General features: G+C 44.6%; 1 protein-coding gene across 2 annotated transcripts in view; it reads right to left on the minus strand.

Moving 5' to 3' along the window:
• Positions 1-18,947, minus strand: part of LOC309567309 (uncharacterized protein) — a 154,980-nt gene that overhangs the window by 27,199 nt on the left and 108,834 nt on the right. The window contains exons 12-14 of one of the 2 annotated variants that reach the window (XR_014225933.1): positions 15,524-15,589; positions 11,177-11,236; positions 10,051-10,144 (exon numbers count right to left, since the gene is read on the minus strand). Coding sequence is in view for 1 of the 2 variants with exons in the window: in XM_082272721.1 (XP_082128847.1) it covers positions 10,062-10,144; positions 11,177-11,236; positions 15,524-15,589 (209 nt within the window). In the remaining variant the exon portion in view is untranslated. The remainder of the gene's footprint in view (positions 1-10,050; positions 10,145-11,176; positions 11,237-15,523; positions 15,590-18,947) is intronic. The other variant, XM_082272721.1, reaches the window with a different exon arrangement.

Here is an 18,947-nt window from a genome sequence, read left to right on the forward strand (position 1 = left end):
AGGAGAAGCGTTTTAACCTCAGGCAACGTGGGGGGTTCTTTACTGTTAGGGCTACAAGATTGTGGAATTCTCTACCACAAGAGGTGGTTTCTGCGGGTAGTATGGTGACTTTCAAAAGACTCTTAGACTTACATCTCAAGGATCAGAACATTCAGGGCTATGTGAGATGATTACAGCCACACACACCTACACAGGTTGAACTGGATGGACTATTGTCTTTATTCAACCTCACCTACTATGTAATGTAAGATGTAAAAATCATGGATTTTACAAAATGTTCGTAAATTTACTGATGGTTGGCAACCCTGGTAAGCACGGAACACAGAACCTGAAGGTCAGTTTCAGGCTGCCCAACAACATCCAGCATTTCAATGTAGATAAAAAAAGCTTGAAGAATTCAAGAAAAAAAAAAAAAAAAAAGACTTTTCCCAGAAGAGCTAAGAAAAAAGTTCCATCATCATAGGACACTAGCAAAGAACTGAGGCATGCTGGGAGGAAAAGGGGTTATCTGAGCTTGCCTACAGATTTTTCGTTTTGCCAGCTTCCAACTTTCCTGTGGGCAGCAGCACAATCCGACTGTATATTATCTCCTGGGTCCCTCCATTGACAAGAAAGAAAACCAGAGTTAGACTTACCGGTCACTCATTTTCCAAGAGTCTTCTGGGACAACCTATGAGACCTAGAGTTCCTCCCTTCGGGACAGAAAACACGTAAACCATCCAAGATAAAAGGCTGTCCTCCAGGCCCACACCTCAGTATCACCAAGGACCGTTGGAATGTACTATAAGACAAAAACACAATCTTCACAGCATGATACTATAATGCCAGAAATAATACTGGGAGGGAATCCCATCTATCCTGGAAGGCTCTTAGAAAATGAGTGATTGGTATGTTTAACTCTGGTTTTCTCAAATCGTCTTCCAGGGCAGCTTCTGAGATGATGCGCAAGAACCTACCCCATAAGGTTGGACCACCGCCTGGGAGGACCTTATGTCCAGATGCCTGATCTTTGCATGTAAGCAGATCCAGGCAATAGTACTTCACAAAGGAAGAGTAGCTGGACCATGTAGCAGCCTTGCAAATTTGCTCTGGCAAAACACCAGCTCTCTCTGCCAATGAAGCCGACAAGGCTCTGGTTGAGTATGTGTTAACAAATGAAGGAGGGGTTCCCTGCCGGCAATAAACATTCAGCAATAACTAGTCTGATCCATATAGCCATGGTGGACTTAGATGATCTCTGCGTGCACCTGCAAAAACGTAAAAAAAAAAAAAAGAATCTGACATTCTAAACCCTTTAGAACTGTCACTATAACACAAAAGACTTCTTCTAACGTCTAACCGACTGAACATTTCCTCTTCCTTATTTGCAGGAGAGGAATAAAAAAAGGTAGGTATTATGATATCCTGGGGCCTGTGAAAGGCTGAGGATACCTTTGGGAGAAATGCAGTATCCGTTTTGGGGATTATCCTAGCCTCGAATACCGACAAGAATGACTCTCTATTAGAGAGCCTTTAACTCACTGACCCTTCAGGTGGAAGTGACAGCCACCAAGAAAACGGTTTTTAAGGTTAGCTATTTTATAGATGATTCCTCCATGGGCTCAATAGGGGTCAACAATAGCGCTTTAAGGACTTAACTGCCGCTGGCTTAGACCTGGACAAAGCCTTAAAGAAATTTGAGACAAAACGATCTTGTTGCAGAGGGGCCTGGAGAAAAATGCTAAGGGCAGAGGCCTGCACTTTTAGGACAGAGAACCCCTTGTCTGCCCCCTCCTGAAAAAAACTCAAAATAGCCAGGTTATCTGGGACTCCTCGGGCTTGACTTGACATCCAAGAGTTGAACTTTTTCCACACTTTGGAGTAAATAGCCCTGGTAACGCGCTTACGACAGCCAACTAAATTTTCACCACTTTCTCTAAAAACCCCTTCGATTTTAGGAGTTGCTCCTCAGAAGCCAGGCAGATAGCTTCAATGTCGTCACCTGGGGGTGAAGAACTGGTCCCTGAGAGATCAAGCTCTTCCACTCTGGTAGAAGTATCAGGGGAACTACATTTAGGCTTTGCAGCATAGAGAACCATGACCATTTTGGCCAGAAGGGGGCCACCAAGATGAAGCTGGTCTTTTCCGAGAGGAACTTCCGAAGAACTTTCAGAATTAGCCTCAGCAGGGGAAATGCAAAATGAAAGGTCTAATATCCAAGGATTGGCCAAGGCATCTATCTCTATCACCTGATACCAGAGGTCTAGGGAAAAAAACTTCGACCTTGCTGTTCTTTGGGGATGCAAAAAGATCTATTTCTGGAATCCCCCATTTCTGACTGATGACTGCAAACCCCTCCTGACTGAGACCATTCCTCATGACTCAGTCGCTGCCAAGTGAGGAAATTCACCAGCGAATTTTGGGACCCTTACAGGTTCATGGCTGAGATTGAAACCAACTTCTGCTCTGCCCAAGAAACAATATTGTTTACAATTGCTTGCAGTCGCGGACCCCTCGTACCACCCTGCTTGTTGATGCATCTAACTGTGGTTATGTTGTCTGAGCGAATCTGAAGTTGAGAGTCCTTCATATCCAAGAGTAAAGCCCTCACCACCCTCTGAACTGCTAACTCTCTGCTTGAAAAAGACATCTGGGTTTCTCTGGGGGGACCGGGTCTCCTGGGCTACCCTGTTGCCCAGATGTGCTCCCCAGCCGAAATGACTGGCATCGATGGTCAGAATTATTGTCTCCAGAGTTGTCCACTCTAGGCCTCTGCACAGATTGCTCTGAACCCGCCACCACCATAGTGACCTCTTGACCCTTGAAGTAGGAGAAACATGAAGTTCCAAGGAGTGTCTGCTTCCGTTCCAATTTTGTATTAGAATTGCCTGCCACTGACACTGGTGAAATCTCGCCCAGGGTACTGCGGGGAAACAGGATGTCATAAGACCTACTACCTGTGAAACTTCCTGAACAGAATGATTGCCCTGAAGGTTTGCCACCAATCGGTCCATCTTTAGAAATTTCTCAGTTGGAAGAAAAATATTTCCTTCCACCGAGGAGATCTCGTACCCGAGGTACTAAACTCTCTGGGATGGAATCAGGCAGGACTTGTTCCTGTTGATCAGCCAGCCCAAAGTCTGGAGAAAATGCTGAACCTGTATCAGATCCACTGCCAATTGGTGGTAGGATCTCAACCACAAAGGGGCCAATGCCTCCACGGGAATCTTCGTAAAATTTCTTGGTGCTGATGCTAGGCCGAATGGTAGGGCCGACACTGAAAATGGCGGATCTCTGAGCCCATTTTGACTTCTAATATGAGATATCTTTCAAAGGCCAGGTGAATAGGAACATAGAGATACATGTCTCAGAGATCCAGCGTGGCCATGAAACAGTCTTGATACAGAACATTCCTCACAGAGACGATTCCATCCTGAATTGTTTGTATCTCAGAGATTGATTCAGGGGGCGGAGATTGAGAATCAGGCAAACTTTGCCTGATGGATTTTTTACCCCGAACACATGGGAATAAAATCCCTATCCCCCGCTTTGACTGGGGAACTTGGGTGAGGACCTTCTGGTCCACGAGGTCCCCAATTAGGAGACAAAGTGCTTCTGCCTTTTCCCAATCTCAAGGGAGCCTTGTCACCACTAACCTTGTAGGAGGGGCTTACCTGAACTTCAACCTTTAACCATTCTGGATTAGGTCCAGGATATACTGATTGGAGGAGATTGCTGCCCATTATGGGAGGAATTTTCCCAATCTTCCTCTCACTGGGAGACAGTAGTCATTGGGGTTTGGTGGGTCTTTGAGGAGGACTGAATAATATCCCGTCTCTACCTCTGCCTTTGTGACCCGTCCAATGTTTCTTCCGACAGCTATCCCTGTCCGGCTGAGCTTGCTACCTTTGGATACAAAAGGATCTCCGGCTACTGGTTTATTTTGGACTCCGGGAAGGCCTTCATTTTGTCTCATGTGCGCTCTAAAGCCTCCTCTAGGCCAGACCCAAAAAAAAAAAAAATCCCCTGAGAAGGGAATGCTGCGAAGGCATAGCTTAGATGCCGAGTCCCCTGTCTATGTTTTTAGCCACAGGGCTTGTCTTGCAGAGTTCACCAAGGCTGAGGATCTGGCCGGTAATTTTGACAGATTCTGCTGAGGCATCCACCAAGTAACCTACTGCTTTTAAAAGCAGAAAAAAAGACTTTAGAATTTGCCAACTAGATGTCCTGACCAAGATATGTGACTGAAGCTGGAAAAGCCAACATTCCAGGTTTCTTGCAATGCTTTAGGCAGACTGAGGTAGAGTTTCAGGCTCTGCACATTAGGCTCCTCTTGTCCATCGGGTCCCTTCAGGGCCCCCATACCATTGAAGACCAAGTCAGATCTTTTAGAAAATTTTGAGAGGGGTGCATTCAGCTTTGGTACTTTATTCCAAGGCTGAGAGGCATCTTCCCCAAAGGGAAACCTTTTTAGGCACCCTGAAAAGAAGTGCTTTCTTTCTGGATCTTGCCATTCAAACTTAATGGAATCCACAAGAGAACTATGGCCTGGAACACCCTCAATTTTTTAGCATGAGACCCCGCATACATCAGGTCATGCTTTGACAGCTGTGCCATCTCTTCTTAGATCTCTAGGGTGTTATTAAATGGCTTTGAGCAAATCATCCACATCATCAAGGAACATTTTGTATCTTCAGCCCCTGGGAGGAGTCACCTTCTCCCCTTAAATCATTCCCTGAAGCCGAAACAGCCTGTGAAGAAACTTGGGATGTGGCATCCTTTTCTGGATCCTCTCTCCCCCTTCCGTGGTTGGGGGTTGGTATAACGGGTACCGTGGGACCCTGTCTTGTCTATCAAACCTTTAAAAGACAAAGGTTGAAGCCATTTCATCTTTGAAAGAATATTATGACAAGCAGTAATGGTATCTTCCTTTACCAGACTATCTACACAGCTACGGCGCAAGGGCTTTTCCCACATAGAGCTTAGCCTTGCAGCGCACACACAATAATACTGGGCCTGGAGGACCGCCTTTTATGTTGGATGGTTTACGTGTTTCCTGTCCCGAAGGGAGGAGCTCTAGGTCTCAGACAATTTAAGAAAAAGTGTTTAACCACTTCAATACAGGGCACTTTCACCCCCTTCCTGCCCAGGCCAATTTTCAGCTTTCACCGCTGTCACACTTTGAATGACAATTGCGCGGTCATGTAATGCTGTACCCAAACGAAAATGTTATAATTTTTTTCACAAAAATAGCGCTTTTGTTTGGTGGTATTTAATCACAGCTGTTTTTTTATTTTTTACTTAAAAAAAAAAAAAAAAAAAAAAAAAAAGAAAATAGAATATTTTGAAAAAAAAAAAAGAAGGTTTTTCTTTGTCAGTAAATTTTGTAAATAAGTAATATTTCTCCTTCACGGATGTGCGCTGATGATGTGGCACTGATGAGGTGGCACTGAAGGGCACTAATAAGGTGGCAATAATATGCCACAGTGATGGGCACTGATAGTCGGCACTGATGGGCAGCATAGATGAGCAGGCACTGACTGGCATCACTAATGCGCACTGATTGGCACTGATTGAGTGCACTGATTGGGTTAACTGATGTGCCATGTTTATGTGATTCTTGTGCATTTATTTTACTTTGTTGTAATCAGGGCATTGATCAGTACCCTGATTACTTGTCTTGTGCTCCCATTCGAGGAGGAGCCGCTGATTGGCTCTCCTCGCCACACACTCTGACAGTATGTGGTGAGGAGAGCCGAATAACGGCACTTGCTCAGTTACATGTGACCGGCTGTAATTGGACACAGCCGATCACATGGGTAAAGAGCCACGTCATTGGCTCTTTACCAAAATCAGGGTCGCGCCGTGTCCTAGGAACACGGAGCGGCCAATGATAGCCGTGTTGTGCGCCCCCACAGGCGCGCAAGATCGGCCGTTCTGGGGCGCCATTATATGATGTCGTCCCAGAACGAGAGCCACACCAATCTGCCATCATTTGACGGTGGGTGGGCGGCAAGTGGTTAAATTCTCTTAGCCTTCTGCTAAACCCTACAGCCTTAGATTTAGACTGGCAGAGTGAGGGTCAGCTCTATGCCACAGGAGGGGGACGATCCCTGACCAGGTTGGACTGTTGAACCACACTGGTGGTCAAGGACCTGGCAATACTGTCTGGCAAGGGAAACTATTTCACAAGACTAGCTAAGCAGAATTAGAAGTATTACACTTCACATATATACATTTCAGCAGTATACAGTGGGTATAGAAAATCCCCCCCCCCCTTTAAAACAATCACATTTTGTTGCTAGTGCAACTAATAATATCCAAGTTAGAGATATAACAACCAACATGTCTGGAAAAAAAGAAAAAAAGAAAAAAAAAATTCAAATACAGAATTACCGAAGTTGGAAAAAGGATCACTCCCTTGTCAGTATTTTGTTGAACCACCTTTTGCTTTAATTACAGCCTTTAGTCTGTTGGGATATATCTCTACTAACTTTTACCATCTAGACTTTGCAATATTTGCCCACTCTTCTTTACAGAACTGCTCAAGTTCAGTTAATTTTGATGGTGACAGTTTGTGGACTGCAGTCTTCAAGTCATTCCACGGATTTTCAATTGGGTTTAAGTGTGGCCTCCGACTAGACCATGCAAGAACATTCACCTTTTTCTCCTTCAACCAGTGTGGTCATTTTTGCTGTGTGCTTTGGGTCATTGTCATGTTGGAAGGTAAACCTTCTTCCCACTGACAACACAGTAGAGCCAACACGTGGGTGAAGACCCTGGGGGTGGAGGCGAGACCAAAGGGTAACGTCACAAATTGATAATGTTTCTCTCCTACAGCGAAGCGAAGAAAATGCTGGTGTCCAGCATAAATAGGGATGTTCAGATATGCGTCCTCGATATCAATAGAGGCCAAAAAGTCCCCTTGGTGTAGGAACGCCACTACCGTGCGAATGGACTCCATTTGAAGTCTCTGTACCCGCAAGAAGCGATTCATAGCTTTGAGGTCCAGAATTGGACGCACTTTACCTTTTTTCCTGAGAACAGTAAACAGGTTTGAATAAAACCCTTGAAAAGAGTTCCCGAGAGGAAACACCGGCACAGTCACCCTTTGCGACAGCAGATCTTATGCCACCCTCGTAGATCACTTAACCGATCTGAAGATAGGCGTAGATTGGACGGGAAGAATCTGTCCGACGGTCGGGACCTGAATTAGATCTTGTAACCCGATCGAACAGCCTGTGGGCCCATTTGTCTTGAATCAAGGAGGTCCCTGGTTCCGGACAGAAAACAAAGATGTCCCCACACCCCAGATACGGATGAGGACGTCCCTTCATGCAGACGGAAATTTGACCGCAGATCTGGAGGGGCCTGTTTTCGGCTTACCCGACCAGGTCTTCTTGGAATCCGCAGATGACCTAAATGGCTTAGGTCCTTTCTCCTGCATGCCGAAGGCACAAAGGGGCCGCCTTTGTGCTGAAAAATAAGGGCCCTGTCTATTACGCGGTGACTTGCCCTTAGCGGATAGAGGAAGAAGAGTACTCTTCCCACCTGTGAGTCCTTTAAACAGTTCATCCAACAAAGACCCAAATAGGCGGTCCCCTGTAAAGGGGAGATCTGATAGAGCCTTTTTAGAAGCCTGGTCTGCAGACCACCTTTTCAGTTACAGCATGCGTGGTTACCATTATTGCGTTTAGAACAACTCCACTGACTCGCGACAATTTTGTCACAGAAGGCGGGCAAAGGGAGCACCTTTGCCGCTTTTAGGGGATTTGCGGGCCCCTGAAGATCCTGGGAGCAATCTGAAGCGATACAATCAGTGCATCCACCAACGCCCTTGCATGCGCATGTGCAATAAAAAAAAAAAAAAAAGCAATCATCCTCACCACAGAGAACCTGAAGTGCGTGGATGCAGACCCAGTAGTAGAGTCGCTATATGCTAAGCTCACCCTGAGAACATAAGCAGGGGAGGTCACCGACAACAGTCCCGCAAGGAGATGCCGGCTAAAGTTCCACAAAAAGACCCCTATTAGACCTAAGGATTATCCAGCATAAATTACATAAAAGGACATAGCCCCCTATAAAAGGGGAAGAGGGGGCACGTCGTGATGCAGATGCACAGGCAGGGTACTCCCCACACAATGCCCCCCGGTTCAAGGGGGGGCACCAGGCAGTCCATATGTCCACCCCCCTGAGGGGGGAGGGGAAAGGGCAGGCGCCCATCCGCTGCGCTATCACCCCAGTCAGCAGCTCCAACAGCCTGGTAAACAGCTCGGCCTAAATTTGCGGCCCAATCGCAAGTCCGCCGTCAGCTCTGTCAGCAGCTCGGACATCTAGGAGCTCGGGACAGCCTGGTTAGTCTCCCAATCAGCTTGGTCAGTCACTCAGACAGCCAGCTCCGTCAGCTGCGGCCTAAATGTTTGTCCCAATCTGGCTGCGTGAGGCATCCGCCGGTCAGCTTGGTCCGACACCTCATCTCGGTCAGCTCGGTTCTGGTACCCAGACAGCTGCGAGTAGGCCACAAAGCCGCGGATTCAATTTTCGGCTCGACCCCGACACGTGAGGGCAGACCCGCAGATGAAGAAACATCCGCTCCCCCCCAAGCCTATAACCACCGCAGGGAGCCCAAAGGACATCCCTGCCCCAGTCACTAACCCCCAGGGGGCCAGGAACTTGCTCAAAGACCCCCGTGTGAGATCTGGACAGCCCAGTCAGCAACAACCGCATCCACCCCCCCTTACTGCAACCTACCCCCATGCTCCCACCTAACCCCATGAGGGGGGGGGCATGGGGGTAGGTTGGGGCCAAAAGACCATCGTGCCTGTTAGAGGGGCTGGGGGAAATGGAAAGGAACCTGAGGGCTTGACCATCCCAAGGAGGGGCCCACATACACCCGAGACCGCATAAGCTATGGGGGGACACTACTCACCATACCAGCAACAATTGGGTGGACGCCACTCCGGACAGACTGCCTCTCCACTCGGGGTGGGGGTGCTGACGGGCAAGCGTGGGGCTATAACCTGTACATGCTCACTGGCCGGAGACCTTAAGGATTTAGGATATCCAGTCCGAAACCCAGTCCGACTGTTGATTGCAGTTCTCTCAGATACATAACTAGCTAAAAAATTTTAAATTTTAACAAAGGTTCCCTTTAAGATAAAAAAACAAGCCAAGACCGAAGTCCCAGCTGGGAACTAGGTCCTACTTCTAAACTAGGCAGAAACAAATTGAATCCTATAGCAGAGTGAGTGAGTGTATGCCTTCAGGGACTGCCCCATAGGCGTGGTAAAAGTTTTTTTCCTGCCTAGTGTCCTACTCCTTTAGGGGGCAGCATAACCCACTGGTTAAGAAGAATATGGAGCTGCGTCTGTCAATGAGCGATAGAGAAAACACCATTCCTACAGTAAAGCATGGGGGTGGTAATATCCTGTTAAGAAAAATAGATGGGGCAAAACACCATCAAATTCTTGAGGAAAATCTGCTGCCCTCTGCCAGAAAGTTGTCAATGGGAAGAAGGTTTACCTTCCAACATGACAATGACCCAAAGCACACAGCAAAAATGACCACACAGTGGTTGAAGAAGAAAGAGGTGAATATCCTTGCATGGCCCAGACTTAAACCACATTAAAAATCTGTGGAATGACTTGAAGACTGCAGTCTACAAACGGTTACCATCAAATTGAACTGAACATGAGCAATTCTGTAAAGAAAAGTGGGCAATATTGCAAAGTCAAGATGTGCAAAGTTAGTAAAAACATATCCCAACAGACTAAAGGCTGTAATTAAAGAAAAATGTGGTCCAACAAAATACTGACATAAAGAGGTTGATTTTTTTTTCCAACTCAGTGATTCGGATTATTTTTTTTCGGACATGTTGGTGTTCTTTCACTTGAATGTTATAAGTTGCAGTAAATACAGCTGGATAAAACAAAAACTGTGTATCACTTAATTTCAGGCTGCAAAGCAACAAGGGGGGGGGGTGATAATTTTCTATACCACTGTATTTAGCAGATTGCTTGGAGTTTAGCTTTAGGAAGGATACTATACAATACCACAGATATTGTGTTTGACACGTTACTCACACAGCGCATAATGCAAACACCTTCCGGTTATCCATTCTGCGTCCCACACTGGAAATCTCTGGGTACAGATAGTGAAACATGACCTGTAGAATAAAAGTTTTTGTTTGTAAATGTATTAAAAAGTATGGTATCAAAGTTCATGGCACCTCAGACACCCAAACACATATACGTTAAGGTATTGTGAGCTTATAAAACAAAACATATATACAGTTTGGGTATCAGTGCACACAGGCATGGAACATGGAGATTGTAATTGCCATTATTTATCATTACAAAGTATAGGAGCTGCACATTCTTACTTTGCCAAGTAAACAGCCTACTACTTTAGTAAATAAGCCCCTGTGAGGGGCATTTACTAGATCTAGAGCAGCTGTACATAATAGGTTTCAGAGTTTGTACTGGATGGACTGATGTCTTTTTCAACCTCACTATGTAACTATAGTAACCAATTAACTTCCATCTTCGACTTGTTCAGTTCGGCTTTAAAAATTTGAGATAGAAGCCGACTGGTTGCCATGCACAGCTGCTCCAGATTCTGGCTGTTTCCCCTTTAAGTGTTTTCTAAACCAAAAGCACAACAGAAGCAGTGTACCGAAAGACATTGTCTTTTACTCTGCTTCTCTTTATGTGGCTACATCTGGAGATTCAGTCAAGGAATAAAAGCTTATTTAGTTGTGTGTGTAAACTTCATTTTGAGCTATTGAGCTTTCTCTGTAAAAAAAAAAAAAAAAAACACTAGCTTTTTCTCAACAAAGTAGGTAAGGAGAGTGTGGAAAACATGGCAAGGATGCTAGAGCTCCACCTAGAGGCTGCATATAGAAATACAAATGTATAATTTTATACATACTGTACGAGAAAAAGGTTTTCATCTTTTATCTTGTGATCCGGATTATAAGAAAATACAGTGTATACTGTATATAACTAGAACAAGTATATTTAATGGATGGAGCTTTAAATCGTTTTGGCATCTTCCGATCTCCTGTTGTCAGTTCTGGGAAGACACACGCGTAAACTAGTTTATTTGTACTCTACTTCCCTCTCCCTGTCATTCGTCTGTCTTTTTAGAAGCCGGTGTACAATGAACACAACATATTGCTGGTATGCCTTTGTTTTACCTCAGATGTCTCCTTGTCTTTTACTGCCAATTCCGTCTCTTTGATGTCCAATAAAACATCCTATGAAAGACATATTTAAAATGTAGTATGTTCAGACTCAGTTACTACAGATATGAAGGACTTATGTCAAAACAATGACAGACAAACAAGGCTCAAATACATTTCTCCATCTATGAACAGACACAGTACTTCATATTCATGAACCATGAGTTATACTGCCACCTACAGGATAAGACACTAAAAGCACAAAACTGGAGGCCAGCCCCTGAGGGTCATAACCCCTACCCATAACTAGTTTGCTCAATTTTGTTTAGTGTCCTCCAGGAGAGTGGATTTCTCAGCTCTGCTTTTAAAACATTTTTGGTTTTGGGCACTGGTTCAGCTTTTATTTTTGGGATGTGCCCACCCCTCTGTTTTTGTAAATTGCTTGTGGACCTCTCATGGTTAATAAATAAGAGTGGATAAAGGAGAAAATAGTTTTTTTCTGGTCATAAAATCTCTTTCTTGGAATCCATTGAGGGACAGAGCTCCCTTCCCTCTTGTGACATAGGTTCTTATTGTTGGTCTAGTCAGTTGCAGTATTTCTTAGATATGCGTTTTGGATTTACATTTTTGTTTTCACTAATTACCGCATCAATAAATATAATGTAATGCATTTTTTATTTGATTGCATAGATTGTGATAGCTCTAGGTTGCTTTTTCCCTGATAATGGCACAGAGCATCCAGAAAGTATTCACAGCGCTTCACTTTTTCCACATTTTGTTACAGCCTTATTCCAAAATGGATTCAATTCATTATTTTCATCAAAATTCTACAAACAATCCCCCATAATGACAACGTGAAAGAAGTTTGTTTGAAATCTTGCAAATTTATTAAAAATAAAAAACGAAAAAAATCCCATGTACATAAGTATTTACAGCCTTTGCTCAATCTTTTGTTGAAGCACCTTTGGCACCAATTACAGCCTCAAGTCTTTTTGAGTATGATGCTACAAGCTTGGCACACCTATTTTTAGGCAGTTTCTCCCATTCTTCTTTGCAGGACCTCTCAAGGTCCATTAGGTTGGATGGGGAGCATCAGTGCACAGCCATTTTCAGATCTCTCCAGAGATGTTTATTCAGGTTCAAGTCTGGGCTCTGGCTGGGCCACTCAAGGACATTTTCACAGAGTTGTCCCATAGCCACTCCTTTGTTATCTTGGCTGTGTGCTTAGGGTCGTTGTCCCTTTTGGAAAATTAACCCTCACCCAAAGCTGAGGTCCAGAGCGCTCTGGAGCAGGTTTTCATCAAGGATGTCTCTGTACATTGCTGCATTCATCCTTTACTCGATTGCAGTTCCTGCCGCTGAAAAACTTTCCCACAGTATGATGCTGTCACCACCATGCTTCACTGTAGGGATGGTATTGGCCAGGTAATGAGCAGTGCCTGGTTTCCGCCAGACATGACACTTGCCATTCAGGCCAAAGAGTTCAATCTTTGTTTCATCAGACCGGAGAATTTTGTTTCCCATTGTCAGAGTACTTCAGGTGCCTTTTGGCAAACTCCAGGCAGGCTGTCATGTGCCTTTTACTGAGGAGTGGCTTCCGTCTGATTCGTGGAGTGCTGCAGAGATGGTTCTTCTGGAAGGTTCTGCTCTCTCCACAAACGCTGGAGTTCTGTCAGAGTGACCATCGGGTTCTTGGTTACCTTCCTGTCTAAAGCCCCGTACACGGTCGAAATTCAGCCGGGGATTTTCGTCCAACGACCGATCTGCCGATTTTTGGCTTGTTAGTATGATGCTTCCGACAACCGATTCCGACTTTTCGGCCGAAAAAATTCTGGTGTGCAGGCTATAAAATTTTTGTCCCCTGTCAAAACACGTCCGATTTTCGTCTCATTAGTACAGATTTCAACAGGGAAAAATCTTATGAGCAAGTCTGAACACAGAGAAGAAAGAACACACAGAAAGCAAACCAACACATGACATCACTTCTGAAGTAGAATTCTGTCGTGCGGGAAAATTCGTGTGCAGTCTAGAACACATTCCAACCAACAAAACACCACTCTGGACAAAAGATGGACCACCGGTCGGCGGAAATTTGTTGCGTGTGTAGGAGGCTTTAGGCCCTTCTCCCCCGTTCGCTCAGTTTGGCCGGGTGGCCCATTCTAGGAAAAGTCCTGGTGATTCCAAACTTCTTCCATTTATGGATGATGGAGGCCACTGTGCTTATTGAGATCTTTAATGCTGCAGAGATTTTTCTGTACACTTCCCCAGATCTGTGCCTTGATACAATCCTGTCTCGGAGGTCTACAGGCAGTTCCTTGGACTTCATGGCTTGGTTTGTGCTCTGACATGCACTGTTAACTGTGGGACCTTATATAGACAAATGTGTGCCTTTCCAAATCATGTCTAATCAACTGAATATACCATAGGTGGACTCCAATCAAGTTGTAAAAACATCTCAAGAATGATCAGTGGAAACAGGATGTACCTGAGCTCAGTTTTGAGTGTCATGGCAAAGGCTTTGAATACTTAGTGTCTCACACCCCTCACATTTTTGTAAATATTTTATTATATCTTTTCATGTGACAACACTGAGGAAATGCCACTTTGCTACAATGTAAAGTAGTGAGTGTACAGCTTGTATAACAGTGTAAATTTGCTGTCCCCTCAAAATAAATCAACACACAGCCATTAATGTCTAAACTGCTGGCAACAAAAGTGAGTACACCCCTAAGTGAAATATGTCCAAATTGGGCCCAATTAGCCATTTTCCCTCCCCAATGTCATGTGACTCGTTAATATTACAAGGTCTCAGGTGTGATTGGGGAGCAGGGGTGTTAAATTTGGTATTATCGCTCTCACTCTCTCATACTGGTCACTGGAAGTTCAACATGGCACCTCATGGCAAAGAACTCCCTGAGGATCTGAAAAAAAGAATTGTTGCTCTACATAAAGATGGCCTAGGCTACAAGAAGATTTTCAGGGTTTTGGCACTGAGCTGGAGCACGGTGGCCATGACCATACAGTGGTTAAACAGGACAGGTTCCACTCAGAACAGGCCTCGCCATGGTCAACCAAAGAAGTTGAGTGCACGTACTCAGCGTTATACATCTATTTCCCAAAGGCAACCTCTAGATATGAGTGCTGCCAGCATTGCTGCAGAGGTTGAAGGGGTGGGGGGGGTCAGCCTGTCAGTGCTCAGACCATACGCCGCACACTGAATCAAATTGGTCTGCATGGCTGTCATCCCAGAAGGCAGTCTCTTTTAAAGATGATGCACAAGAAAGCCCGCAAACTGGTTGTTGAAAACAAGCAGACTAAGGACATGGATTATTGGAACCTAAAATGTCCTGTGGTCTGACGAGACCAAGATAAACGTATTTGGTTCAGATGGTGTCAAGCGTGTGTGGCAGCAACCAGGTGAGGAGTACAAAGACAAGTGTGTATTGCCTACAGTCAAGCATGTTGGTGGGAGTGTCATGGTCCGGCACTGTGGAGCTACAGTTTATTGAGGGAACCATGGGTGCCAACATGTACTGTGACATACTGAAGCAGGGCAGGACCCCTCCCTTCTGAGACTGGGCCGCAGAGCAGTATTCCAACATGTTAAGACCCCGAACACACCTCCAAGACGACCACTGCCTTGCTAAAGAAGCTGAGGGTAAAGGTGATGGACTGGCCAAGCACGTCTCCAGACCTATTTAGCATCTGTGGGGCATCCTCAAACGGAAGGTGGAGGAGTGCAAGGTCTCTAACTTTCACCAGCTCCATGGAGGAGTGGAAGAGGACTCCAGTGGCAATCTGTAAAGCTCTGGTGAACTCCATGTCTAAGAGGGTCAAGGCAGTGCTTGAAAATAATGTTGGCCACACAAAATATTGACGCTTTGGGCCCAATTTGGACATTTCCACTTAGAGGTGTACTCACTTTTGTTGCTAGCAGTTTAGACATTAATGGCTGTGTGTTGAGTTATTTTGAGGGGACAGCAAATTTACACTGTTATACAAGCTGTACACTCACTACTTTACATTGTAGCAAAGTGTAATTTCATCAGTGTTGTCACATGAAAAGATAAGATAAAATATTTACAAAAATGTGAGGGGTGTACTCACTTTTGTGAGATACTGTATTTTTCCTTAAAGCGTTTTTTTTTCACTTTTATATTTAGTTATGGGAGGGGTTTTAGACCCATGGGGCTGACCTCCAGGTTTTGTGCCTAGTGTCAATCCTCTTGTAGGCAGCTGTATAACCCTTGGTTCTTGAATAAGTGCTGTACCCCTCTATAGACCGTAAGATGTTATGGTGACCACAAAATGCCATTTTATCGGTGGGATACTAAAGTCTGTAAAAGTTACAATAGTACTTACCTTTGGTATAGGGTTCTGATTTCGCACCCTAGTTATTCCAAGATCCAGGATCTCTTTGCCCCCAAACTATTTTGAAAAGGCAAAAAAAAAAAAAAAACACATGCTCAGTATCTATATTAACAATAACATACAGTATATACCAGTGATGGCGAACCTTGGCACCCCAGATGTTTTGGAACTACATTTCCCATGATGCTCATGTTACTCTGCAGTGTAGTTGAGCATCAAGGGAAATGTAGTTCCAAAACATCAGGGGTGCCAAGGTTCTCCATCACTAATTTATACAGTATATATAATATGGAGCTCATTTGGCACACACAGGACTTGCAGTAAATAATTGAAAAGAAAATGCTATTTATTTGTCAACAATATTGTTCTTGTTACTTCTTGTCCATCCGATGTATGCCCTCTTGTTGACAGCACCCTGGCTGCCTACTGTTCATGCTACAAAAGTTGGGATCACCTCCTTTAAAAACCATATAGAAAAATGTTAGACAAATACAAGGGCAGTCTTTGCTGATCTTCTGCAAATGCTCGTTCCCTGGCTGTTCTGTTGATGCATTGGCTTCATTATACTCTAAATCACTGACCTGCAACATGTGCATCATGCAAATAAGAGAAAAGTCCCAATCTGCATTCTTGTTCTGGGTCATTGACTCACAGAATTATAGTCAACTTCACCCAAAACTTCTGCCAAGTCTCCAGTCACACCTAGGTGACATGCATCAGCATATTTTTTTCTCAAATTTTTAATGTGACAGCGTAGGGAAGGCCATACACTTGAATGGGCTTCCCTACGTGCAACGTACACGCCAATGGTAGTGCCTGTATCTTTTTTTGGGAGTTGACCTTTGCACAGGTGTTTTCCTGTACATTTTAGTGAGTTTCCCTGCCGCGTCAGGAGCACCAAGAAATAATAGCACCTTAAGTGCGTAACACGTTTGTTGCACTTTTTCGCACACTCAGGAAAACGCACAGAAAAGCGTGTTACTGTGCATGTTCCTACACTACAAAGGTGTGAAATCCTTTCAGCCAGCAGCCGCTATGCATGATGTCAGGTTAGACACGGTTCCAGAGCCACAACGATCGCACAGTGGATGTTACTGCGCTGAAGCTTTTGCTCGGCCACGCCCCCGATATGCCGTTTTACTTCTAATACTGTGTGAGTGCACTACTTTTAACCTAATTATTTTATATCGATATGCTGCACTATGCACTATGAGATTTATTTTTAACATGCCTCTATACTGTGTGAGTGGAGCTGGATAAATAGACAGATTACATCATCTGGGGTGGGCTTGTTTGTGATATATTCATCAAGCGTTCTTGGCTACTCAGTAGTATAAGGGCCATCGTGGTATGATAAACATCCAACTTTATCCCCAGCTCTACTGGATTTCTGGAAGCTATACTGGAGATTGGAACCACCTTTTGCACATGAACTTGGACTTGCACTTGGAGCACAATAGCACTCATATTTATGGGACTCTGAAGTTGTCGCTTATATTTTGTATATTTACACTGGTATGTTTATATCATATGCTAAATATTGATTTATAATTTGTCATGTTCAACATATTTTAATAGCGCTACACATTTGGAATTGGTATTTTGTAGCACTATTCCTGCATGATCCACTTAGTAGATTGGTTTTTCTGTTGTTCTGCCTTGACTTTTAGAACAACCTTTTTGAAGCAGCTTAGTTAACAGTCTCCAGCTCTAGTTCTACAGCTGGCTAGCGTTGGGGCCCCATCTTTATAGTGGTGCACATGAGTACAGTCCCAGTAATATCTGCATACATTAAATAAAAAATGCTGCTAGTTAGATGGTCAGTCCCTATGTGATCAGTCTCTGCTAACAGAAACAGGTTAATGGCAGCAGCGTCCTCTCACCAGTCAAAGAGATACAGCAACAAGGTTTCCACTGCTCTGATGTCAGCTCACTTCTGGATCTGGCTAAAGCAACTCTGGTCCTCAGCACCCAGCACTCCTGTCTCTATCTTGGCCACAGGCTTGTAGCAGGTTGATGTGCACAAATTAGCAGCAATGTGCACCCCTTGTTCTCCTCGCAGCAATGAAGAAATCCCTCGGTATTTAGCCTGTGAAAAAATACATCTCTCTATCTCTCTTTATACCCGGTTTGCATTGGGAATTGTAGTCCAATGATCTATTTACCGCCATAGTAGATTTTCTTACCTGAACTTCATCTCCCATAACTCAAAGCTGCTAAGCATCAAGTTTCTTGAGCTCCTTCTGCTTGTCAGCTCCCCCTGGTGAATAGAGGTGAAGGTAGTGTTCACCTATTTAGCCTGAAGTACATTGAGAGCCCAGACAGCATTGCAGCTTAGTGTCCTAAATTGCTGGCAAGAGACAGACAAGCACCCAAGTACAATTTTTTGTTTAGTCAACATACTTGGTACATCGTGGATGTTTTTTTTCTGTAACTTAAATGAAGACTAGTCTCTACACAGCAGCTATCCGGATCGGCATATTCTCAGAAACAGCTTTGGAGGCTGTACATGGACCCCCGATGGACCGAAGGTTGGCACTTTAAAGACTTTTTGTGTACCATGTTAGTGAGCTGTAGAATGTTCTCCAGGTCTAGAGCCATGGCACAATCTCTGGTGTGACCCAGTCTCTGAGGTCTTGAGTCGTAAGGCTGGCTGGACCAAAAGCACTGGAAGCTACATCACTGTGGGCTGCCATTTTTAAATTCCAGACAGCACCATCTTACCCAGGTAATGGTTAAAGCGGAAATGACTAAGCACTAACTGCATCAGTTTAAATCAAGACTTCAAAAATGCTGCTTAAGCTAGTCTATACACAGCAGCTATCCGGATCGGCATATTCTCAGCAACAGCTTTGGATGCTGTACATGGACCCCCGATTGATCGAAGGTTGGGGAGCTAGTCTAGAGTGTGACCTTCAGGCACTGGGTTTTGAAATGTGGCGCTTTCCAGACTTTGTGGATCAGGTTAGTGAGCCGCCAAATGTTTTCCAGATCTAGAGTCATGGCACAATCTCGGGTGTGACCCAGTCTCTAAGGGCTGAAGTAGTAAGGCTGGCTGCACCAGAAGCATTGGAAGCTACATCGCTGTGGGCTGCCATTTTTAAATTACAGCCAGCACCATCTTACCCAGGTAATGGTTAAAGCGGAGATGACTAAGCACTAACTGCATCAGCTAGGTGGAGTATTACATGCCCTTCATCTGTCACTCAGCCTAAAGGAAACACTATCCTGCTGTTGCTGCTACTTACGAAGCACTTCATGGATCATTTGGTCTCAGGTATCAGTCCACTGCCAGCCTACAGTGGACCCTGTTCCTTCTCAAATACTATGGTCACACTCTGATTCTATCCTACACTCTATAATTCATATCTTCAACCTCTCCCTCTCCACTGGCATCTTCCCCTACTCTCTAAAA

This window comes from Pelophylax lessonae (assembly GCF_965119305.1).
Source record: "Pelophylax lessonae genome assembly, chromosome: 11".
Lineage (NCBI taxonomy): Eukaryota > Metazoa > Chordata > Amphibia > Anura > Ranidae > Pelophylax > Pelophylax lessonae.